Source organism: Sinohyriopsis cumingii, chromosome 3, assembly GCF_028554795.1.
Source record: "Sinohyriopsis cumingii isolate HCF-2022 chromosome 3, ASM2855479v2, whole genome shotgun sequence".
Lineage (NCBI taxonomy): Eukaryota > Metazoa > Mollusca > Bivalvia > Unionida > Unionidae > Sinohyriopsis > Sinohyriopsis cumingii.
This window is the reverse complement of record NC_142963.1, coordinates 38,131,966-38,159,015: the sequence shown is the minus strand read 5'-3', so window position 1 is coordinate 38,159,015 and position 27,050 is coordinate 38,131,966. Positions and strand designations below refer to the sequence as shown.

Here is a 27,050-nt window from a genome sequence, read left to right as displayed (position 1 = left end):
AAATTGTTAAAGCTATGCTACAAATCCAAATCACATCCCCCCCCTCTCTCTCTCTCTCTCTCTCTCTCTCTCTCAACGTTACGTAAGGAACGATGTTGCCACCTCGCATGTCTTGTAGAAGTCTAGAATTGTATAACGTGTGTCACATACTGAAGAGTACCTATAAACATGGTAACACGCCGTAGGGGAGATGTCATGTTGGACCGTTACCGGATAGCTGCTGTGGCACGATCGCGTGAAAGCTTTCTTTATTCTGTTACAGTACGTGCATGTATGGAAGTGAGATCAAGAGCCGTCACTACCGACAATATGCGTGACGTAAAATGTATGGGTTCAATCAATTTTCAAAATTTCTCAGTTTATCTTTTTTAATTTTCATTCTCAAATGAAGTTTTTCAAAATTTCACTTTTACAATTTTCAGTTACAATTTTAATTTCAATTTACCTTTTTAATATTCAAATCCAAATTTTGATTTTGTTAATTTTCATTTCATAATTTTGATTTTAAATTCGTGGGTGGTGATGTTGCTTTGGAGAAAATTTTGTCGTTTTGCCAAACCTAAGATTGACAGAGAGAATAGTAAAAAATTTTGTTCGAAATTGAAAATGGTAACACTAAAGTAATATAGTTTTCAGTATACGTTAAATAATATGGGGAGAAAAGAAATAATGTATTACACAGCATAGATGATAAAAACGTTTTCTTCGTTTTTTATTTTACCTCGAAAAACGCGTTTTTTTACGTTTTTTTATTTTTTTGCGTTTTTTATATTTGGTACTTCCATTTTTTTTTCATCAGCCATACAGACGGTCCTCTGTCATACTCTAGATAACAAATATCGATCAATAATGAATCTATGATACTAGCCTACGATACTTTACGTAAACATGCTACAACATAGTGCTGATATCTGGTAGTGTAGGCCAGGCGTGTATACATTGGAAAATAAGTAAAATATTGATTTTTGTGTTGCCTAAAAGCTACTGGAACGTTTTTTTCGTATTTTATTTATTGAGAAAAAATTGCGTTTTTTTACGTTTTTTATTTTAATTTTAACGTTTTTAACATCTATGTTATACATCAAATGTATGTACTTGTTAAGACAATGTCTTTATATCCGCGATAATGTGTTACCGTTTCTGTGAACATACAAGCTATTTCTAACATGTCATTCTGTCGCAAAGCACTGTTGCCTTCAAAAATATCCTTCTGACTTCATTAAAATCCCTGTACATTTTTTCTGATATGGAATATCAAATACAAAAGCAATATTTGTTACTGATAGCATTTTTATACTATTGCTGTTAATTCTGGGGGTAGAATTTTATTATTTTAATTAGATCATTTCCTGAATGTGTTTTTATTCATCAGTCTGCATTTATTAATCAATTAAATCATTAGATAGTTATCCCAAGGAAACATTGCGTTTCGAAAGATTTTCTTTAAGCCCTCAAATTTATGTTTGTTGCTGAACACATTTGTATTAACCGTGTAAATAATCATCTGCAAAAATTATATTACATTATCGGTTAAATATCGCTACCTTATTCGTTAGTATCACGTTATACATTGAAGTTAATTACATTAATCGGTTAGTTGTCACTCTTACACACGCCCTCCAGCTTGCCCTCCACGATTCCAGGTCTACAGACAATTTGTACACAGCGTATATTCTCTGCCCGGAGCGTTCGGTGTCATTATGCCCCACTTCGGCTTTAGTTTTTGTACAGTTATTTCGTTCACAAAGAACGTCCTTGCTTTGTATGACAAATTTGCTTAGAAACTTGTTATTCAACAGACATTTACCATTCCTTCGAACTATCGTTCTACAGTACAAACTGCAAAATCAATGAACGAATGATAAATGACAGACTCGACAGGTATCTTGAACTCGAAAAACTAATATCACACTTTCATTGTGGATTCAGGCACCACAAAAGACGGACGGACAATCTATTCAGATCTAAAATATTTTTTTAAAAACAGCTTTGATTAATAAATAGCATACGTCAGCCCTCTTTTTGACTTGGAGAAAACTGTAGACGCCAAATGAAGTAAGGTATAATGAATTACCTTTTCAGCCAGGACCTTCTCTAGTTTTTTATTTATAAAAAGAGACACATTTCCGAGTTACGGTAAGTAGCACCCTCTCTGAAAACCATCCTCAGGATATGGATGTACATCGGCGCAGTTATTTACAGGGATGTAATTTTTTTTATACAGAAATGATAATTTTTTCCCGACCATAAAAAGTCTTTGAATTTTGCAATTATTGACGAAAGTTTGGAGAAAAAAAACCGGGAATTTTCCTCCACAATTTGACGCCCGAAATAGTTACATAACTTAGTCGTAACTGAACTGATCTTGGTTAAATTTATCGACTTCTAACTAGAATATTAGGAGGTTGCAGTATGGATCATTTGGGTGCTTGCCATAAATATGTGTTGAGACAATCCAAACGCTCAGTGGATTAGATTCATCTAATAGACTTTATATTTCACAGATATCTCGATAATCGTATCTTTATTTTATGTTATGGAAGGTATGAAAATCAGTCTAGCATCACCAGAGGCCAACATGGTGGCGATAAAGCTTAGTGGATGGGCTAGCAAACTTAAACTTTGTTAAATTGAGTTATACCTGCATGAAATCGATATGAAAATTATTTATTTTCTGAGAAATTGTGAGTATTAAAATCGTTATGTCTTTAATCTTCTGAAAGACGATAAAACACAAAGCGTTGATGAAATCTGAGCTGGTATTAGCTATGTCGATTGCTAGTCGCACGAGAACACAAAATCTCACAACCGTTATTTTCAAATATTGTAGAAAAGAATGTACAGCTTGTAATAAAAATACAAAAATGAAAGAGCACAACATTCTCTATATTCCGAGACAAGCTTCCAGAGTTTTCTTGTATCACGTGACTACCACGTTGACATGTGCTATCTCACGCAGGGAGCTTACGAAGCAGGGAACCAGACTACTCTGCTTGATGAATCAGGCTGGCCAAGTTTTTTGTGGTTGTTCTCGAAATAAATATGTTGAGAATTATATTTTCTTTCTGTTTTTTTTTTTAAAAAAGGTATCAGACTTTCATTTAATATAATTGAAACTTTGTGTAACAACGTTAAAAAGGAGTTTGTTGTTCATATCACGTGACTTCCGATGTCGTTATTTGATATTTGTGAAGTCATGTGACTATTAACGCAAATGGCGAGTACCGGGTCAGGTGTCATCTATGCTGAGTTTCGTCAAGTCGGTCAGCGGATTAAAGATATAGCGATTATAATACCTGCCAATTTTGAGAAAATAAATAATTTTCCTATCGATATAACAGTTTAAATTTGCTAGGCTCGCTGGTACGCTATCTTACAGTGGCGGCAGATTCCAAACTTTTTGATATGTAATTGCTCTGAACCCACACTCCATCCTAAATATCCAAATGTGAAAAATGGGGTTGGACTATTCGGAGGAAACACGGATTAGAAAAATTTCGAATCTTTGAGCTGAACTTTGGTGCGAAAATATTACACAGTGACATGTAGTTTGAATCACTGGTTTCAGATCTTAAATGAAACGCATGAGAAATGGGAAATTGTCGTCCTTTTTATTATATATTTAGAAACGATTAACCCATGTATCAATACAGGTTTGGGGGCTGGTTTATTGAACTACACGAAAACAAGTTGATTTTACAGAAAATTCAGTCCCTGTTTATACAACAATATACAATTTTTAAAGTCTTTTGTCAACATTTAAATCAGCCCTTTTGTAAATGTCTTTAAATAAAGGAATTTTTAACCAAATCGTCTTAAGGAGTTTAGGTTGGTTTAAAATCTTGTTTGAGATTTTATTGGCACACATATTTGGATTAAACTTTTTTCGTTACAAGATAAGATTCTAATACTTTGCATTTATTGGGGGTCATTTTCATACTATGATAGGAATTGTTTACTTTGTATAACATGCACATATATTTGTATTCTGTACATTTAAATGGCTTTAAATGCCAATTTATAGGAATATAGTCAGATTTGTTTCATATGACTCATTTTGTGGTTTTGTACATGATCGTTTTTTCTGACATATGTTTTAGGAGAGTCTTGAAAAAGAAACATCTTCATATTTGGAAAATGCATGTTTTATAATCCAAAATGTTCTTTAATTCCGTTCAGTAATGGTCATATGTTAAGCTTGAAAAAAATTAATTTCATCCTGGAAACAACCTGGAAATTTATATTTAGAAAAGCGTGGAAACCATGCTCACGGACAAATGTCTAAAAGCCACGGATTTGATACAGTCTTGGCAAACGCAGATTTTGGAGTATTTTACCTTAAGACTTTGAAGGTGTTACTCGGGTTGTACAGAATTCGAGTAAGATTTAAACTTGACTATGGTTCGATTGTAAACCGGTCAACTCGCGAATCTGTAGAAACAGGATCCAGCTGTGATTGTGTGATCCGTTCCTTGGACCTTTTCTGGGAGCATTTAAAACTTTCACTTTAAAAAGTGTCATTGTCGAGTCAAATGAACCATCGCTATCTTATGGAAGCGAAATTTTCTCTTTGTTAAATTACAAGACTACCCTCTTCGCTCAGCTAATCTGGGAATGTGAGAAAGCGTGCTGGTAATTTTCCGTTGGTACGTGATTCTTTCCTAGTTCTTTCACCACTGGCTACAATGTAAAGCCTATCATATACTGAAAATGGCGTTCAACCCACAAAACCAAACGAAATCAAGCATCTTTTTTTTTGGGGGGGGGGTCCCTCTCTTCACTGCAAACCAAAATTGACAACCCGTTAATATCCTAAGATTTACAGAAACATAATTTTGCTCACAAAATCTGGAACATATATTCTGTAGTGTTGGTTTCTTTGTCACGTTGGCATTAATGGTAACGAGTGGGCAGCTAAAAATACGTTGCAATAACCCAAGATTGAAGGAAAGATTCCACACAGTGACATAAAGTAATATATAAATCAGTGCGTTCTATATACGTGACAAAATATGTGGAATTGAAACTCCACGACTCGATCATCTCAACTGTCACTGAAAAGCGACGTCCCTTGTACAGCAAGTTATAGCAATGATGACGTACCGCATATAAGACGCATACCGGATACTTGTCCCTTTCATACCTCCTTACCCGAGTGCACACCTTGGTCAGGCAAACACATGTAGCCGAATGTGAACCTTCTTTAGAAAAGACTGAAGTTTTAAAAGAAATATATTAAGTAAAATCATTTAGGAAGCTTTCAACGATGCGTCACAGAAAAAGATCTGGGACTTTTTAAACGAAGTAGATTTATATAACAAATTGTGTCCCTATATTATATTTTTATAATTTTCATCTGTAATATTTACACCATTTAAAGAATTTTAACATATGTATCTTTTATATTGTAGGACTATCTATTTACGTTTATTTGCAGTGGTTTATCTTATTGCACTTTAGTTTAAAAGTTGTTTACCTATACATTGTTTTATTTGTAATATGTAACAAGGAGTGTACTGACGTGTGTTAGACCAAATACAGGTATACATTCCATTCTTCCTAAATCGTTCGAATATGTGGTCCTACTTTATTCCAAATAATGAGCATATAAAAAACATACCATTATCATTATGTTTAGGAAAAGGCTCTTTGCAATGTTGTCTTGGGAGTTTCTGGAATTGACGAAATCCAAGTATTTTAAAATTTGTTTTGAAACAACCCCTATGAATATAAAGGAGAGGACATAACACGTTTCCACACTATATTAATCATCCATTCACACAAAATCACAGGGGCTCTTATCGTTGCTTACAGTTTAACTGTATGTCATACATGTAGGATAATTTTATACTACACGTATGACTAGCAGTTAAATTGTAAGCAACGACACTAGGCCCCTGTGCACCAAAAGGGTCATTGATGTTACGGATGCGCAACATTAAAAAAGTACATGTTAGGGTTCCTGAAAAGAATTAATGCGAATATTTTGGACATCGGCCGCTTATCTTTTCCTGTGAAGTTTTATAAAGTTAAATTGATTGTATAGGTTGTTTATTCGAGAAGTAGTTGATGAATTTTTTTAACATACTTATAATTACTATAATGCAATCTAGTACTATTAGTAGTTTCAATTATTTACAATATAAAGTTTCTGCTGTACTTATCGGGCGTAATGTGGCCAAAATACATCGTATCATGACTAAACCGTGGACATAAACGATAACACGCCGCGTATGAGTTTGATTCTTCCTGCTGGGTTTAGTGATGTTGTTTGGTTTGATGAGTCCTCGCACATGTCGTTAGGAGGTGACAATGTAGGTTCCTCACGGTTTATATAGATCATTCCAGGTAGTGGAGTATTAAAAAAGATGAGTACCAAAAATCAGTATCAGAAGAAAATCATCGTTTTTTCCTGACTTCTATAGCAAGGTGTATGCATCCTCTGTAATGGACAGGTCCTCATTTTCACACAAGGTTGTGGATTGGATTGAGACTCTTGCAACCTTTGCATCCACATTGACTTCTCTTGCATGGGTAATTTAGAATTTAATGACATCCAAGTTGTATCTTATACTTGGATATGTCCTAAATGTGAAATTCTAATATTTCTGACCTTTTTTAAAAGGACAATCCATCCATTCTAGCTGAAAATAATGTGAACAATTTATGTAGGGAATCAAAAGATAACACTTCATAAAAAGATAACTGCAACAGCAGTCAACTAAATATCTCAAGTTTGGATCAGTGAACATGAATAGCATTGAGGGTAAGAAATTGGAATTGCTTTCCCTTTTTGCTGTTGAAAAGCAGTGCTTCTAGCTATCCAAGAAACTAAATTTGATAATTTGGTCAGCACCTCCACAGGGATGTGATTTTAATGTATACAGTAATAATACAACATTGAATGGTGGAGGGGTATTATTACATGTACGTAAAGATCTAATTGGATAATGGACCAGAAGTTGTTTGGGCTCAAATAGTAGTGAATGGATCCCAGTGCGTAGGTGTTTGATATGGGGCCCCGAGTGGCCGAGTGGTCTAAAGCGCTATCCGTTACGGATCACTGCCATCTCACCTCTGTCTGCGCCGGTTCGAGTCTTGGATTCAGCCAATGTGGGTATGTGAGAAAGCTTGCCAGTAGCTTCTCGTGGGTCGGTGGTTCTTTCAGGAGTTTTCCCGGGTTCTTCCTTCACCATTAATACTGGCCGCCATGTAAAGCCTATCGTGTGCTGAAAAATGGCGTTAATCCCCACCACCACCACCACCACCACCACCAGGTGTTTGGTATAAAGGACCTAGCAGTCAGTGTCGATTTTATTTTATTTAGGGAACAACTTTAGAAGATAATATCTTAAAAGAACAAAAACTTAAAGCTCATCTGCACGTTGTTGGGGATTTAATTATACGATTGACTGGAAAATTAGAACACTCAAACAGGGAAATACGTTTAGTATCTCGGATGGCCAGTTCCTTGTTATTATAAATGACCATGGCTTAGGACAGTCGACTTTGCACTCGTGAAAGAAAATAAAGTTAACCTCGTTGTGACCTAGGCGCTAACGAATTCTCGAACATTCATTCACCTGACAGGTTTAGTGACCATGATGTTTTTGCATTACTGTATTTATATATGTATCAACCAAAACACTAGATTGTGAAAATTTTATTTCTTTAAAAATAAAGGAAATTTTTATCCAATGAGATCTGAAGATAGTGCTTTTGCTAAATTCCACCATTTAAACGATCTCTAAAACAAGAATAATATGATGAAAAGTATAATTCTCTTCTAATTACTACAGTTGAAAATGTTTCTTTCAAAATCGAGTACAACATTTGTGACACTGCCTTTTCAAAATAGAAAATTAGCTTGTAAAAGAAACAAATCCCAGTTTAAAAATTAATTAAGAACAAAGCAGAAACATTTTAGAGCAAAAATTAAAGAAAATGTTAAAAATTTACAAAACAACAAAGAAAATCACGACAGTGAATCAAACCACAGTTTTAACAACAATTTTAATTAGATTGGACGGTTGGTAACTGACATAAAAATCTTTTTTTTTTTGTGGCAGAATGTAGGGGCGCCACAACAGAACGTTGCCATGGGCACCTCGAGCCACCAGTGTGTGCGATTCCAGCCTAAAAAGGCAATATAATACAAATGTCAAGGATGAAATCCCATTAAACCATATTCATTCAAAGGTACTTATTTAGTAAAAATGATAAAATGTGAATCATATTAAATTTTCCGGAGTAGCAATTACCAGAGGCAGATCCAGAAATAGTGTTTATGGAGAGGTACCTAAACACATAGGCGAGGTGTTTGTGGGACGAAACTCTAGTTGGGAGTTTAGAGGGCACAGCGTTTGTTTTGCTCATATAGTGGAACAAAGTAGTGGGGCTGTATCTGTATCCACCACCACCACCACCACCACCACCCTTGTGGGTTCTAAGTTGTAGAAATCCTCATGTCATGAGGGCCAACTGAATGGAATCAACCTGTTTGCCGTGGTTTGTTGCATCCCATGCCGTTGGAGGAGAGGATCCTGGTAGTTAATAAGAGGAGAGGTCAATTGTTGTTTGTCCAGTGCACTATTTTGGCTCAGTTTCAGCTAGAAGGGTGATCAGAAGGGCCCGGTCTGAACAATCGGTTAGTCGCAACAAGCTCCAGGGCTTTGGTAGAGATCTTCAGTTTAACTGTCTAAAAGCGACCTTTGTGAATAACCAACAAGGCGTTGTTTACAAAAGCTTACAGAGGATATAGTCTCCGAGGGTGGTGGAAAGAGTCAGCTGAATAAAGTATATAGTTTGCTTGAGTGTACCACCTATGCAGCTCTGACATGAACAATGCAATAAATAAGCGGAAATGTCTGCCCTCGTGTTTGGCTCTGAGGCGGGTGGGGAGTACAGAAGACTAAATAATAACCAGACCATATGGGGGAAAAAACCCAAATTTTCAATCATTAGTGTGCGATCTGGATGCAAAAAGACAAGGAATCGTTCAGCCAGTGATATGATTAAGGAGACTCCTACCAACCTTATTCAAGAACCGTCAAAAACGTTTTCTCGTGCTGAAAACCCGTACCACCTCTGAGATGGAAGTAGACAAGAAAATAAGAAATGGCGGAGCATGCCAAGTGTTGTTTCACTATAGCTGTATTTCAAGATCAGCTCAGTTATGTGAGAGCACAGTCAGGAAAAATGGAAAACCAACGAGAATGACGGCATTCGGACGACTTTTGAATTTCATCGAGCAAAAGTATTCTCAGCTGTATGTGGGTGCAGTAATTTACAGAAAAATTATACATTTTGTTCCCAGGAATTTCTTCGTAAGAAAAAATGGCAATGTATTCAGACCACCTCGGCTATTATTTTTGTCTCAGTTGAATTAGCCGTAGGATTAACTGAAAAGTCATAAATGAAGCAAACAACATTAGTTAGCAACTTCAAAGTGAATACTTTGATTTGTAAATAGACAAGGTTGTCTAGATAGCACTATCAGCATAGGGTGCATGGGTCAGTTTTATGCACAAATTTAATGTATAATGTAAAATTTCATTACAAAAATAAAAAACACGAGTGAGGTCAAAAAGGCTCATATTTTTGGACATGTATAATAAAGAAAAACCCGAATAGCATTCAATTGACCTGATACCAGTGGAAGTTCATAGCATACAAAGTTTATGCACTCGAACCCCAAATTTAAACATACATCTTTTCACGTCCGAAGGCCATTTTATAGTGCACGTGATGCTCACAGTGCAAACGCAAGCCCTTTCCCTGTGTGATAATTCTGAAAAATATCGTGTACCTAATAGCTTGATGCCTTTCAAAATAGTTGTCATCCTCGCAGTTTTTGAAATATTCTACTTACCTTGATCCCACGCGTTGATTGCTATGGGTGGCTATCTCTGCTTCCTAACCAAGTGGTATTTAACTGGCCACATACTGTGACGTGACTATGGTAGGTGTACATGCTTCACATCAGTTTCAAGGTCACCACCAGTTTTTAATTATTAAATTATAATAGCTAAACAGTCATATCATAGCCCAAAGTTAAGAAATGTGACAGGTGCCAATTTACCAAACTGTGCCCTGCCACCATACATTCAAGGTATGATCCGTAGGACTGACGTTGAAGTTGCAAATAGTTTTTTTTTTTTTGTGTGGCAAAATGCCAGAACAGGTAGACCTAAAGACAGCTTCTGTCACCTAATTTCAAGTCTTATTTCTCTATTCACACCTTTTCTTACCACTTCTTGGACATGTAATTAGATGAACCAGGATTATTACCCACTCACTCAGATGTTATCATCTGCACCTGGCTTACTGCCACTGCTGGGTTTGCAACATCAGGAGCTTTAAAATAAAAAGCTCATTTGTGAAGGACTACAGCTCACACTTCACTCATTTGAGGACAAAACCACTGACTAAAATTTATGCCAATAAAGTCTTCTGGTACATTCAAACTTTTATCATATAAATAATCTTGGAAATGCAAAATTGCACCGAAAGCCCAGCTTTCTCAAGATCCCTCAAAATTGTATTTTGAGCTGCCTTTTTCTAATACATGTACTTGCTCCAGTAATGTAGGTCATTGGTATGACTGAAACTTAGCTATGGCTCAATTGTGTATGGATCAGTCAGGCATGCAAACATGAAGTCAGTCTTCCCCTTCAGAAAGAAAGCCTGTATTTTGAGGCAGATGAATAATTACTTTATATTAGAGAAATGAAAATGACTCAGCCCCACACAATAACTGACTTTAAGCCCAAATATCAATTTCTTTTACAGTCAGAAGCAAATTTCATTCCAGCTTTTCAGATATGGATTTGTCCTCACTTAGAAACAGCAAAAATTGGGTTTGGAAATATATCCAAATTCTCTGCTCAAAAATCACCATTTTAATTTATTTCAGCTAATTCTTTGTTGTGTTTTAAGATCACATATTTAAGAAGAAATACAGTCAGTCATATATAAATGAACATATATTCATTTAATTTCTGTAAACCAAGGGATGTCAACTCTTCTATTTGTTAAATATTTTTTTCTCCATGTGCTTTAAATGGGATATAATATGAGAAGGTTTTTGCAGTTATTTGCAAGATATTTTAAAACTCTTTTCACCCCAATCATCATTGTTGTTGTTGTGATATTGAATGCAGTCAAGGGTGTTTGTCTGTTTTTGTGAATGCAGATGTATTTCTTTTGTTTATTCTGATTTCTCTAATGACTTTAAATGTAGGAGCTTGAAATGTCTAAAGTGGTATATAAGTGTTTCTGAAAAATATTTTCTGAAATTGTATCCTTCAGTGCGCTTTTCAGACATTGGCACTTGGAAATTATTTAGCAGTGAGAAAAATGTGAGACATTTATGCTCTTGTTTATTTATTTATTATTGTTATTACAGATGTAGCAACAGAAGACAGACAAGGGGACTGTCAGTTTACATACAAACACTTCATCAAGCGTGAAGAGAGTGCAATGTCTTATGGGGACTGGAAATATTTGAGTGAGTGTAGAAGCAAACAACAATATTTTACATTTCTCATTCTCTCTTTCTTTTTTATGCCCACCCCAACCTACAACCATGAATATGACATGGACATGCTTTTACTTACTGTATATACTCGCGTACAAGCCCATTTGCATATAAGGCGACCCCCAAACTGAACAGGTATAAACACTAAAAAGTGCATGACCCATGTAAAAGCCGACCTACAACTCCAAGACATCTCAAGATGCATGAGGTAAGTTCCAAATGCATTTATTTTGGCAAACGTATATTTAAAACAAATACATGTATACTTATCTCGAGGTTGGCATGCATGATTATTTTAAACAAAATGGTATAAATTTGTTTGAAAAGTAATTTATTTAATTTTCAGTTTTTTTGTTTCTGCCTAATTTAGATTTGGGTATAACTTGATCGAACAATGACAAGAATTTAGCAATTATGAGTTGCAGTAACACTACCTCTCCCTTATGAATCGATCATTGTTTGTTTATGCATTATTGAATTAGACATTTTATATCAGTGCACCGGTAATCATGTTTTTACTTTTCTTTGAAATTGTAAATATCTAACTCATTAAAATGTAATCCCAGTATTACAACACAATGAACAAACAATACGGTTCAATGTTAATACCACAAAAGCTGAGTTGTAGTTTGCTTTCATGTAAGCGACCTTGCACAATACCTGTCAACTTTCACGCTGGGAGGGGAGAAAACTCCCAATTTTTGGGGTCACTCCACGCCTACCTCCCGATTTCATAATATCTTCCAGTTTTTGCAGAGAACTCCCAATTATTACATTATGTCTTCGGTTTTCATTTCTTCTAAACAAGAAAAGTCCTACATGTTCTGTTGTATCACCTGTGAATTATTGTTGTGACGAAATAATTACTATAAAGAATTCGCTTCTTTACTAAATAGAATGTTAAGTTTAAACATTATTCACGTAAAATAATGATTATTTTACCTCTACAAAAAAATAAAAAATAAACCAGAACAAAAGAGTAAACCACAACAATAAAATCGTCCACAATTAATTTCAATCCCAAGAAAAATCACTATGAATGCTGTAACTCCATATTATGCTATAGCACCATTCCCACGAAAGAAACTTACACGAGTGAACACCTGGCATTTTTATACAGTATATATCAATGTTAATTACCATCATTAAATTAAAAGAAGGAATGAGAATACACACCATGCAGCAAATGTGTCCTCAAAAAACAAATTCAGAATACGTGTTTTATAATAATACTTAATGCTTTACGAGTTGACAATAAGGTTGGATATACAAAGAGGGGAAATAGTTGCCACATGCACGGTACCATGAGGCTGGCTATTTTGGTACCTTTGGTTCAACAAAAATGGGAATCCTTTATTCGCCAATCAATTGCTGGTGCTTGCGTAACACACATTAGTGTAGAACATGGTATCTTTGAATTATGACGGAGGGCCAGTCATTTTCACAAAATAGTTGCATGGATAAGGATTAACTTTTAATTATCGCGCTGGCTTTCTTGCTTGTTTATTTAAGACTAATCTTTAGCTATTGTGCAGTTTGACCACAGCTGACCAGAATATGAAAAATAGGGCACATTTTGGGGGAAAATAGGGCACATCAAAGGGAGAAATGGTGAGTTTTTTTTTGCGAATTTCATGCATAATGGACCAGGAAGATTGATCAATACTTAGTAAAAACAAGGCCTTTAAAATGCCATGATAAACCTCCCAATTTTTGGTCCCAATCTCTTTTTTTAATTTTTTTTCAGTCGCTCTACTTGGCTTTTGAAAAGTTCCTAGGTATGCCTTATTCCCCGTTTTACAAAACTATGGTAGTTATGCTAATGTTATGAAATAAAAAGCAATTTACACATCAGTGTACTGGTAATATAGTGAAATCTTGCTTGTGATACTTCATTATGTTGGTTCTATCCAAAATAGAAATGTATTCTTAAATGGAAAGAAGAAGCTGGTGCATCATACTATTTTGAGCCTTTTGGTGAAGATATTTTTGGTGTTGCATTTTTTTCTTCCCTTGATTGTTCATTGATCCAAATTTAAATCAGTTTATTTCTGAGCCCATGCTTTTCCGAAGGGAACTTATGTTTAGCGTTTTGCCCAACCATCAGTCAAGCTTTTACAAGTTGGTATTGTCTTGTATCTCCTTTTGCTTCATTTAAGTAAAGCTGTGTGCACCATTTGAATTAAGAACTTAAGATTTGGGTTACAAACTGGTATGGTTGTGAATCTGTATAACCATACCATGTTCAGAATCTTCAATCCTTAGAATGGACTTTGATGTTGAGAGTAGTGGAAGAGGGTGGGAAGTAAGGTGAAACAGTGATGAATAATATCTTTTTGTCTGATTTTCAGCCTAGGAATTCATTCGTAAGCAAAGATCAAACAATAATTCTAATTCTAATTTATTCTTTCAATTCCCTGCAGACTTGGAGCGGTCGTGGGTTGGTTTGCTGATCAGCAGTGCTGCCATCCAGCTATTCACTGTCCTAGCTCTGATATGTGGACTGTGGCCAGGTGATTGCAATCCAATCAGGAAGGTCACACTGTATGTGATAGCTGCTGTCTTTTCATTGTTAGCGGGTAAGTTTTAATCTTTTTTTTTTTGTTTGGCTGTATATGCTTGCCAACCTGCAAGTATTTCACAGATCTGCAGAATGCTGTCAGGACACTGTTACAGGTTGTTACATCTTTTCTCTCCTTCCTATCACTTTCAGTTCCTTGCTGCGTAAAGGAGGAAGGGGAAGCATTTCTTGTGCCTATTCCTGTAAGCACACTTGCTGGTCTGCAAAATATTAATAAAGATGAATACAAATCTTGTCGATCTAGCACTGATGCTTCATTAGTTGTGGTAGTGGCTGATATTACATAACCTGCAATGACATTATTGCTGTCTCTCATCCTTGTGTCATCCTTACAGTCCAGGGTGATTATTACCTCCTCCAGTCAGTAGTTGGAAGCCTAGAATTTAAAAAAAACAAAAGAGAGATTCCGGTCTGATACCTCATCCAATATCAGTCATTCGGAATGATCCTTCTTCTCCTTGGACTTCATGCGGTTATCATGTGTCTTAAAGCGCTTGACAATTTTTATCATTCAGTGTCTTTCAGTATGACTGCCATTGACTTTATATTATTATGTGCAGTATTTGATTTTTCTCCCACTTCATTGTGTTATTTTAGTTTATTTGTGTCTGTTTTCATTGAATTTGAGGGTCATTGGTTCCTTTTTGTTGAGGGTGGTGCATCTTTTTCTGTTATCCCTTTCTTATAACCAGAGTGATACCAACTCATTTCTTGTTCTTTCTTGTTTCTTGCATGGTTTGTTATGGTTGGATGATGTGTGGTGGAGGACATTTTCCAAGGTAGGGAAGCTGTCAGCTCTCATAAGGAAGGAGTTTGTAACTCTTTTGTTGGTATGGAAATTGCCAGCTTTAGTAATGGTGAGATCATTAACACTTCATGAAGGAAGTAGGTGTGGCAGGGATCATTGGCACTTTCCTGTAAATCCAACACCAGGCAGTGAGTGCAGCATTACGAGAGAGAAAGAGAGGGTGGGAGAGAGGAGGGAGGGTTGACATTCCTGTATGTGACCTCAGGCTTGTACTACCTGGCAGTGAGACAATCATGTCTGTTTTCCTCCCATGATGCTGTAGATGACTTTTTGTGTGGGAGTAATCCTTGGCACTTTCTGGTATATTCCAACACTGGGCAGTGAGTACAGCCTTTTTGATGCAATGGAAGCACAGGCTTCTTATCACTCAGGAACATCTATAAACTGATTAATTATCGACTTGAGCTGTCAGAAATTTAGACTTCATCGCTTGACCTTTATTTGTCTGGTACAGGTCACTGGGTGACTACCTGTTATCATTTTTTTTGTCTAAATGATTAATGCTGGATACCAGTTGTCTGTCATTGGTCATCTGTCATTGGAGACAACCACAGTTGGTAGAGCATTGGATTTAATGGTCATTGGTTCAATACTTGTCCAGATCAAGTGGTTGGCAGCCTTGGTGTGTCCTTGGGAAAGACACTTTGCTCTTGTAACCTCATCATGATAACCTAATATTGTGTTGAAATTGCTGTTAAAAAGCAACAAGAAGGAAATACTAGACATGTATTACCCTGGGAATGAATCAAGTACCAGTATCAGGTCTCTGTCACCAGTAATTGAAAAAGAAGAGTAGCGCCAGTAGCCACATGTCTGTCACTGATTGTGAGTTTGAGTACAGTCAACTAATCTAAGGGATCTTTGTTATCTTTTGAATTCTCTGACTCCAGGCTTTGACGTCTGATCTAGAGAGAGTTTGCCATTCCTTTATGTGACCTCAGGGCATGTACAAACTCACAGTGAGACTGTCATGTCTGTTTTCCTCCCATGATGCTGTAGATGACTTTCCAGTCCCCATAGATCAGCATATTGGGTGGGACATAGACTCACCATCCTGTTTAACTTAAATATTGACTTAAACTGTGAGGCTGCCATTCATCTATTACTATGTTGAGGAGGGATGGGCAATGCCCTTCTCAAGGGAGAGAGGAACAGTAGGTTAGTACTTTTCCCCACCCCTTGAATCCATAATCAGCAAGTCTCTTTCTCCAAGGAGGTAGATAAAAAGGAATAGTTCTTTCTTGCCCATAGAACAGAGACATGGTGGTATATGCAGATGAGTTCCCAGTTGCGTAAAGCCCTCTTCTTCTTTATGGTTTCCATCTTCATCCCAACCCTATGGGTCAGGTGATGGAGTAGGAACATGTTTTGACCTTTGAAAAGGCAGTAAACCCTAGATCTGTGTCCAAAGCTCTCTGGGTCTTCAGAATTAGGATCCTCTTCAGTTTAATTGCAGTCTAAAATAAATCCTTTGTTGCTTCCACAGCAGAAGAAGTGTTCATCCCTGCTTCTGTGCCATGACTTTCGGTTAAAGCTTTCAGTTAGAGGGTTCATTCGCCTGCTTGGCTCCATAAGCACTAAACACACACACACACACCCATTATAGACTCCCATGCTAACTGTTTTGGCTGGCTCCTACAGTTAGTCAAAGGAGGGATTGTTCTCTGCCTGCTTTGCACAGATTGGTGGAAGCATTTGACAAGACATAAAAATAAATGTACAGAAGATGTCCGTGGTGCTCACTGTTGAGCTTCTCCACCTCCATAGAGATACCACATTGGGCTGCCATGCTCAGAATGCTAATCTCTTCAGTGGCTTCAGAATATATGAGGAATGAGAAACATCAGTCCCTGGCCATGCTACCATGCTCAATTAAACAGACAAGAAAGATCCTCATGCTGATATAGCTCCACCCCCTTCCTAGATGTTTTAAGCAGAGATCCTAGTATAACCCAGCTTAAAAGTCAGACCTGCCCATTTTTCATGTGATTTAATGGTGGCAAGGCAAATGGAGAAAATCTCATTCTTCCCAAAGGAAATAGGCAACCATAGGTCATCACACCCTTTCCTGGCAAGTCCTTCTCTTCTCTGCAGCCAAGTAGTTGTGGAACTAGCCCATTTTCAGAGGTTTGGTTGGACCTCATGGACAATACATGGTTCCTTTCCACAATAAATGAGGGTTAGCCCCACTTCTTTTAGTGACCCTTATTTGATTCCACTAGTCCCAACTGGTATCTCTATGAGAAGAGTTGTACATCCTTCTAAGGAAGCGCCTTTGTCAATGGGTAGCCGGACTGATCAGTCTTCACAGCTAGTCAGGATGTCTGTCTTATTCCAGCTTTCAATCACACTGGAAATTCCTGTGGCTTTGTTTGGGACAGGAGATCATTAAGTTTTTTTATTCTTCCTTTTGTCTTAGTATTCCACTCGCAGAGCCTGCTTTGGGCACTTTTGTTGTTCTAGGGTTTAACACCATTTTTCAGCACAAGATAGGCTATACATGGCTGTCAGTATAACTGATGGAGGAAGAACCCTGGAAAACCAAGGGAAGAACCACTGACCCACGAGAAGCTACTGGCAGGCTGCACTGGGCACTGGGTGTAATAGTAGTTAGTTTAAGGTCTTTGTGGTCTTCATCATCAATTACTTTGATGCATTATGTCCATGTCCTTCTGAATTACCAGTGACTCAGCTAGGCCTGATTACAACTAGGAGAAGCTTGCTCTGATGCTTTCTCAGATCTTCATTTATGTTGAGGTGAATTGTCTTAACCCTCCAGGGACAGTCCTCATTCCTTCTGACAGAATCTCTCTAATACATTCTTTAATAGCAAGACTTTTTTATGCTTGCCTCAGTCTCTCTCTTCTGGGGATTCTGAATGTGCTGGCAGACTTAGTTTACACAAGGAAGGCTTTTATTTATGTAGCCTCTCCAATTTTTGCTTGTAACAAGCTGGACACCTCACCAAGACCCACTATTCATTCGTATCCAGATTTGAGTTGCTGATGGTTTATGAACAAAATCTGATTAACACATCATAACTTCACTTCCCCCATATACTTATGCCCCAGATTCAAGTTTCAAGTCCTAGAGGGTATAACTGCAAGGTTTGCAATTTTGAGGGAAAAATCTCTTATCAACAACCTAACAAATGTTGGCTGTTTTTCAGGAACTAAAAGGGTGCATCAACCACATCAGACATTACTGTGTCTTGGTTGCTATGGACAAAATGTGTGTCATTGCATATCTCGGACATAAAGGAGCACTAATGTTCATTATGTCCACTTGGAAATATATAACCTCCTCCATTGGACAGTCTGTCCAGACAGGGAAAAGCATTTCTCGTGGAGTGGTCTCTGCACCATTAGGCATCTGTGGGGAAACCCAGGAGTAGATTTGTTCACAGTGAGGTTAAACGACAAGTTCCCTCTTATTTTCTGCTTCCACACCTGAGGATATGAGTGGTTGAAACCTTCAGAAATAGGTGGGATCAACTGTACTCCTGTGCCTTCTCACATTTCAGAATAATCCCAAGTTTCTTTGCAGAATCAGGATCTCAACACTATGTTTCATCCTGATAGCTCCTCCATGTCCCGAACTGTCATGAGCTCCACCATGTCCTAAACTGTCATGAGCTCCTCCATGTCCTGAACTGTCATGAGCTCCTCCATGTCTCGAACCGTCATGAGCTCCTCCATGTCCCGAACTGTCATGAGCTCCTCCATGTCCCGAACTGTCATGAGCTCCTCCATGTCTCAAACTGTCATGAGCTCCTCCATGTCTCAAACTGTCAAGAGCTCCTCCATGTCCTGAACTGTCATGAGCTCCTCCATGTCCCGAACTGTCATGAGCTCCTCCATGTCTCAAACTGTCAAGAGCTCCTCCATGTCCTGAACTGTCTTGAGCTCCTCCATGTCCCGAACTGTCATGGTTCTTGATCTGCTGGTAGATAATCCCAGGTAAATACTGCTAAGGATGCATCTCAAGTCACAGCACAGGTGGTTCCATCTACAAAACTATCCCCAGATTTTCCATTTTCACACCTGTCTCATCCTAGTGATCTATCTGCCAAGATTGAATTTTTAGCAAGGTTACCAACTGCATCACCCAGGTCAGAAAGCAGTCGACTTCCAATGTTTACAGTGCCATTGGGGAGCTTTTCTCTAATTGGTGTAGTAGGAAGTGTGTTGATCTTCTCTGTTCCCCTTTAATTGCATTTGCAATTTTATTTATATTGTTGAAAATTAATACTGTTCAGTATCCACCATTTAGGGATGTTGGGCAGCCCTTCCAATACTCTTTCTCAATGGGATCCACCATTGCATATGATCCTCATGTTTCAGGGCTGCTCAGGTACTTTCAGCTTCAGAAAAAAGTCTCTCTTTAATGCTTAGGTCGGACCTTTGGTGCGTTTTAGTTGAGATGTGAAACCTTATTAACCCATGAGTGAAGCTTCCTTCAAGAACCTTACCTGTATGATAGTCTTTCTTTTCTCCCTAATTAGGGCTTTTTGTTTCTCTTTATCTATATCCACTTAAAGGTATCTCTTGTATGTCATCTTCACCCTTTTGCATTGATTATTGTATCAAGAGTGCCGGGCAGCTGCTTACTGAGATAGATCTTTCTTGCATGAAATACAAACCCACAGTGTTAAGACTGTTGTTGTATTTTGTGCCTTTCTTAATTATTCTTCTCTGGATGACAGCATGAAAGCTGCCTTCTGGTAGAGTCACTCTATCTGCTCTTCATTTTACCTTCAATCTATGTTAAACCAGAGCAGAGGCAAAAGCATCCATCCTCCAGTCTGCTGACAGCAGTGGCATGTTTACATTGACAGCTTATGTTAGGCCATCGGCTCTCAAATGGGCTGGCCTATTCAGCAGTGTTGTAAAAATAGGTAATACATTACTGCTCTTCAAATCTAGTTTTTTGGGGGATGGGTTGTTGAAGGTAAAACTGTTTTTATTATGTAATATTTACTTGCTGTTGTTTCCAAATCTGTCTCAGATATTGATGCCCTCTCAGTCTTGGTCCATGTAAAAGAAGGTCAGTATTCTGATGATGACTAAAGTGTCAGACTGGGATCATATTGTTTCATATTCTTGACCTACAATTACTAACTAGAGTAGGGAATATTCATCTGGAACAGGAGACTAGTGTCAGGAAAAAAAGACGGCATGGTAATAAAAGTAGGTAATGTTAAATATTTAAAATTTATTTTACCCTACAAAACCCCCACATTTTAGGAATGTTTATGGTCGTACATTCATTCCAAGTTTCCTTCATATTTATCCGAAGCAGAGCCTGTGGGGTGGTAAAAAGCCTGTGGGGTGGTAAAAAGCCTTGCTGTTATTCTAAGAAAGTTTATGATCAAATCACCTTACATTAATGAGATGATGTAGCATAATTGTTTGTGTACGTTTTCACCACGGGGGCTTTATTTATCAATAAAGTTTAAAGAAGCTTTGCATGTCCAAGTTAGCCCTACATCAGTGATGTCTTATACTGTATTGATAATGGGCCAAATAATATGGATAGCAGTAGTGCTTGGCTGTTTACCTCTGGGACTTAAAACTCCACAGGCAATATTTCATGAATAAATTCTGATAAAACATAAATGTATCTTGATCAATAAAATCATTGATGAGTTTGTAGACTGAAATGGTTACATTTTTATCTTCATCAGTGGTTAACTTTGTCAATTTGACAATATGCTGTAAACTTTCAGTTAAAATAATTAATTGGATTCTTTTATTTTATTTCAGCAATGTGTGGTATTGCAGGCTGCATCTGCTTCATTGCACTACGTGATATTGACACAACATCAAACAACATCTACCCAGACAAGGTCACACACAATTATGGCTGGTCCTTCATGTTGGCCTGGATAGGAACGGGTCTTTGTATTATAGAGGGTTTCTTATTCATCTGCCTGTTACGGATGGATTATGATGATGTTGGAGAATCAAATAAACATAAAATCTACAGTCCTATGTAATGTAAACATATCCACAATGAAAAATAAGTACTTAAGATTTATGAAGCAAAGACATTTTTGTAATTACAGACGGATTACAAAAAAGTTGTGACTAAGAAATATGGTAAGGACATAAGAACAAAGTATTCTGTTCAAAAATGGATATGAACTTATTACAGGACGTAAACATTCAAAGAGATTAATTTGTATATTTTATCTTTTGTTTTTATTTTAAATGAGAGTCAAGTTTTACAATCAGATCGGGAAATAAGTTGGTTTGACTGATGATTTTGAAATAAGTGTGTTGCACTCTTGCGATGAATTGCTTTTCACATTAAAAGATCTAATTATCTGCAGATATTGGGGGAAGGAGGGATGAAATGTGTGTGTCCTCAGTTTGAGTTTGCAGAGTGTATAAAAAGATACAAATAACTTTATAAAACTTAATGGCACTTAAATTGATAGTATGAAACAATTTTGATTGGACTCACCTCCACATTGGGTGCCATTGTATTGCAGAATTTCTGTAAAAATCTTTGTTTTTATGGTAATGTATAACAGTATTTTCTTCTTGTATATGGTGATCACAATACTAATATTCGAAAATGAAATAATAAATATAGACACAAGTTGTGGTTGTTTAGTTAATCTACCAAGTAAGATACTTCACTTGGTTGTATTTTTTTTTTGGTCGAGTATGTGTACATAATTTGCACAGTTCAAATCACAAGAATTTATCCAACCATGTAAATAGTGTATCAATATATACACATTTTTAGTTTATACTGTTGTCACTGATGCAGAGGAAGATGATACTGTCGACATGACATTAGTCCGTACTTTTCTAATGAATAAGTCTGAAACTGGGAATGTACAAAGAGGAACAGTTGCATGGACAAACCATTTATTTCTGGGCCATGGTCCTATTATATTGTAATGGATTGTTCTCATGCATCTATATACAGTAAAATGTTGATCATCTACGCTGTTTAAACAAAGGATTGTCTCTAGTAAATTTGCTGTCTGCATCATTGAAAGCAAAATAATTGATTTTAAGTATGTAGTCCCATTGATAGCCCACATGATCATATAGCATGTGTTAATGTCATCACTCTTTTGATGAAGATGAATTCAGTGCTATCTAAAATGGATTGCTTAGATTTAAATCATACTTTGCTCGATTTAGGACTTGAACCTGTGACAAAACTTAGCCAGGCCTGGATTTCAACATGTCAAAAAAGTTCGTCCACCCAGATATCTTGATTGAAACTTATTATGCTGAAGTTCAAGCCTAGACAAAAACATAGTGATTTGATTGGCTGAAATTTAGTCCCAACTTAAAATTTACCAATCAGATGTTTTCAGTTTACACTCAGCTTTAATATGTGTTGGTGAAATTTAGACTGTATTCTGGATTTAAGCTTATGGTCAGACTATGGTGAATGCAAGACTTTAAAGTCAGTAGGAGATAAATAGCTTTAATTGAGTGAAATATCAGTGTGATGAATGTGTACATGTAAAAAGAACCTTCAGTGAAAATCATTAATTGCTTAATAACATACTCGGATACCTGTAATTCTTACTCGTACAGTTTATAGTCTTCAGATACACTTAATACAGTATACCTGTGCTGACTGTGATGAAACATTTTTTTTTGTTTATAGCTTTTTAATGATGAATATGTGTGAGATTATTCTTCTTATAACACATTTTTGTCTCATTAACGTATTATAGCTCATTAATTTATTGTAATCTATGAAATTTAACTCTCCATCAAGTTTTCCAAGTGTCGTCTGAAAAATGTGTTTAAGCTGTTGTTATAAAACTTTCAGCAGGTTTTAAGTTTTGGACTCCCTGCTAGCTGATTATACTAACTCAGTTCTTATTGTGATAACCTGTATTATTTTTTATTTTATGAATGCCAAGACTTTGTTAGCTTAATTGGAAATATTCAAGATCAGGGGTCAAGGATGGAGTGAAATACATAAAAGTCAGTCAATGTTAAGAAGTAATTAGGTACTGAAGAATCATTACATAATATCTTTTTCACTGCATGAATTTCACACTTTTTTGGTTGATGTATTGTTTGGTCAGTAGACCAACAAACCATAACTGACAACTATTTACCAATGGTATGAACACAATTTTAGTTTTTATTCAAAGACGTACTAATCCAATGACTGTTCTTAAAATTTGGAACGAGTTTTAGAATTAGGTGACATTGTGTTCAGATATTTAAACATTATAACAATGAATTTCAGAATTAAAAGGGTACCCAGGCCCAGAGGAGTCTTGTATACATGAATCAATTATCCATCTTATGTTTTGTGCCTAATGAACAATTAGATTTTTTAATGAAGTTTTGAATACAAGGCAGTGCCAAGATAATGTCAAATTTAGATCATCAGGGCACTTAGCATGAAAACTGTTATAAATACATAGCAATTATAGAGAACATAGAAAGCATAAGAAAGACTTACGATGAAAACAGTAGTCTTAAATAAATTTATTTCAATGATTTTAAACTGTACATGTTTTAGCTCAACACTTTTTTCATTTGTCATGTATTTAATGTACTAGTGTGAATTTGTTTTCATTGTAATATACATGTATGCATGATAATAAAACAATATTGACAATAAAAAATAAACCTTAAGTTTTGTCATTTTTCCCCTTGCATCAAGAGTACATTTATCATAAGGAGTTCATGAAGTGAAATTTTGTGTAATAATTCAGGAAAATGCTATGTCTTGCTTGCTCTGCCAAGACACAATCCCAAAAATGCTATGTCTTGCTCACCCTGCCAAGACACAATCGCAAAAATGCTGTCTTGCTTGTTCTGCCAAGACACAATCGCAAAAACTGCTGTCTTGCTTGCTCTGCCAAGACACAATCCCAAAACCTTGCATAATCACTCAGGCAAGAAATGTAGATCACCATGACATGAACTATAGGTCAGTGATGTGATTAATATTTCTAATGTACATACCGGTACACCCATAAAATGTTATGACTGTACACAACATCAAAGAAATAGCTTAATGCAAAAACGTGTAATTATTGTAGTATGAAAAGGTCATTGACTTAACATACGTACTTGCTTATAAGAGGATTCCATCTGCAAACTGCACAGACCCAGATCTACTGGTGCATAATGCACTGGCAGATCTGGGTTTGTGCAGTTTCTGAGGAGTAATCAGTAGAACAAGCAACATAGACCCTAATATGCAGGCACATAATGCTATGGCAGATCTGGATGGGTTTTTTTGCAGTTTGGCTCAACTTGCGAGTACATGAGGTACTTCTGCCTGGTTACAGGCTGATTCGGACCATGGCTGATTTGGAGCAGGCTTATTCGGTCCAAATTATGGGCTGATTCGGACCCGATTTTTGGCTGATTCAGACCATGTGAAATATCAATAAGTTTCGTCTGAGATTTAAATGTGACACTTACATTTGTTTAAGACACGATATTTCTCATTATTTCCCAGGTACATTGAGCAGTTCAAATATGCATTTAAGGAATCGATCATTAAATTGTATGCAGATTGTTGGGGACAAAAATCGCTAAAACAGTGTCCATGCAGCAACATTTATTCATACATATTGATCCGAGTTTATATTATTTGTGTCCACACATACTGGTCTTTGTAGGTTTATGCCTTTGCTAGATTTATGTAGAATTTATTTATACTGTCTGTTTTGCTATATACTAATAGTACTACATAAAACTTATATCTTAAAGGAGAAAGTCAAGTTTTGCAAACATAACCGTTTTTCTGTTTTATTTGTTTGTCTTTATGTTTTGTATTTGCCTTTGAAAAAGACTCATGAAGAGTCGGAAGTGCTTAGGCAAGTTAGATACTAGTTTTGCAGTGTGTTCGTTGGCAGTTTATTGCATTTATACATACATACATACATACATACATACATACATACATATATATATATATATTATTTTGGTTGAAAAAATCTAAATGCTATAGTTAATATGGAGTTTGTTCAGATTTCGAGAATAGAAATTTGCTAAAAACTGTCTCACGTAAATTTAAAAGCTGAATATCAACTTTTTATTTATTCTTAGAATGTCTGCGTAAACAGTAATAACTACTAAACTAAATAATGTGTGTGTTACACAGTTTTTCTTATAATAATTCACATGGTCCAAATCAGCCCGTCATCTGGTCTGAATCAGCCCATAATTTGGGCCAAATAAGCCCGTCATTTGGGCCAAATCAGCTATGGTCTGAATCAGCCATGGTCCAAATCAGCCAGCATTCCTTTTGCCTATGGTGTATAGTACCCATCAAGTTTCTTGGCTACATACAACAGTATTAGAGACAACAAGCCAAATGCAAGATGGCCTGTCATGCAAGACCAGATTTGTCATCCATTAATAAATATGGTATTATATCAAATGAAGACTACTAATGAGAATCCTGTTTTCGGCGGCCACCTTTTTGCTGCTGGAGCTTCTTTTTTAAAATCTTACTGCTGCTCTGAATGGAAAGTCACATCAAGATGGGGTTTTCACCAGAAGCTTTATTATAATGTTTAGATGGTCTTGAGTGAAAATGGTGCTGCTTGGCCAGCGAATAAGGTTTCCGTTGTGACCATCATGACAGTCTTGTTATTGCTCTTCCTCATGAATGGATAGTCATACCATCATGGGTTTTTCACTAAATTGATGTTGATCTGATTTTCAATATGGCTACCATGACAGCCATTTTGAAAATCTTTTTAATGGTACTCCTGAAGGGAAAGTCCAATCAACATGGGGTTTTCACCAGAACACTTTTTGATATCTACTTGGCCACAATCTAGAATATCTTATTGGTATTGGTCTTGACTGGATAGTCATATCTATGGTGGGTTTTTACCAAAAGAATTTTGGTCTCGTAGTTGGGTCCCAAATGATAATGGTGGTAATTTAACAATGGTCATCATGGCTGTTATCTTGAAAATCTTGTTATTATATCCTAATTTTTTCTGCATTAACTATGCAGAATGATGTGGATCAGTTTACTAAGTCACAAATGAAACATTACAAGCAGATGAATGAATGTGATATTCACAATGTTCATAACAAATGTGAGAGATGCAATATTGGAAGTATCATTATGACCATTTAAATAGTTATTTTAGGACAAATGTTTGCAACTTTTCGTAAATGAAATAGCTCAATTACCAGTGGTCTCTGGGGTCTAGCATAGAAAAGCACATAAAGGCCATGGGCTATCACATATCTGAGATGTACCATTTTACAAGTGAAAGTACTAAATGTGAGAAAAAAAATCGAATTGAACATTTTGGCCAAAAAAAAGTAAGGGCCTCAGAGTCAATAAGCCAAGACATTAAGAATTCTTATTTCCGCTGGCTGAAGGGACTGTCACACATCAGCTGCTTTGCAATTTTCCATGTCAACTTTTTTCATACAATATTTGTGATTTAGGCTAGCAATAGAAGCCAAATAGGTCATTGTATAGCTGGGGTCCTTTCAAAGAGCATGCAAGTCACAAGGCATAAACAGGTTTTCTTCAGCTGGTAATAACATTGGCAAAAAATATATCTACAATTTAGCATCTTGAATTTCCTCAATTTGTACTTTCTTAGTTCTAAAAATCCAAATTACATTAGCTGTGTCATGGGATATAAAAATTTTATTACACGCTGCGAAATGATACTTTAAGTTTGACTGTGCTCAAAATGAAATTAATGTGATATTCTAAAAGAGTTCATATTTTTCCCCAAATTATGATTTCAAACAATCAATGACAGAACAGAAACACACATGCAGCTGGTTCAAGGTGGGCTCCTCTCTTCTCAGATAAGAAGTACTTTGTATGGAACTGACACAGCTAATAAATACATTACATCACAAGCAGAATTGTGTAAAATCAACAGAAAAGACAAAACCATCCATTCTAAACCAACTGGGAAAGTTGTTGCAATGCACCTTCATTCACAATATTAAGTAGACCAAAATGACAATTCTTTTTTAAAACTAAGTTCAAAGGTCACTGGGCAGTGCTATGTGCACAGTAATATTGTTACTGTATATTGATGAATTTACAGTTAATATATTTTGGAATACAGCATAAATTCAATTACTTTGTTTATTGTTGTGTATTCTTTTCATTATTAA

At 36.4% G+C, this 27,050-nt stretch overlaps 1 protein-coding gene across 1 annotated transcript in view; it reads left to right on the top strand.

Moving 5' to 3' along the window:
* LOC149802717 (transmembrane protein 178B-like) overlaps positions 1-23,555 on the top strand; it is a 33,263-nt gene extending 9,708 nt beyond the window's left edge. The window contains exons 2-4 of the mRNA XM_089952128.1: positions 11,408-11,509; positions 13,963-14,118; positions 20,694-23,555. Of these exons, the coding sequence (XP_089808254.1) occupies positions 11,408-11,509; positions 13,963-14,118; positions 20,694-20,926 (491 nt within the window). The 3' untranslated portion in view covers positions 20,927-23,555. The remainder of the gene's footprint in view (positions 1-11,407; positions 11,510-13,962; positions 14,119-20,693) is intronic.
* The last annotated feature ends 3,495 nt before the right edge of the window (positions 23,556-27,050 follow it).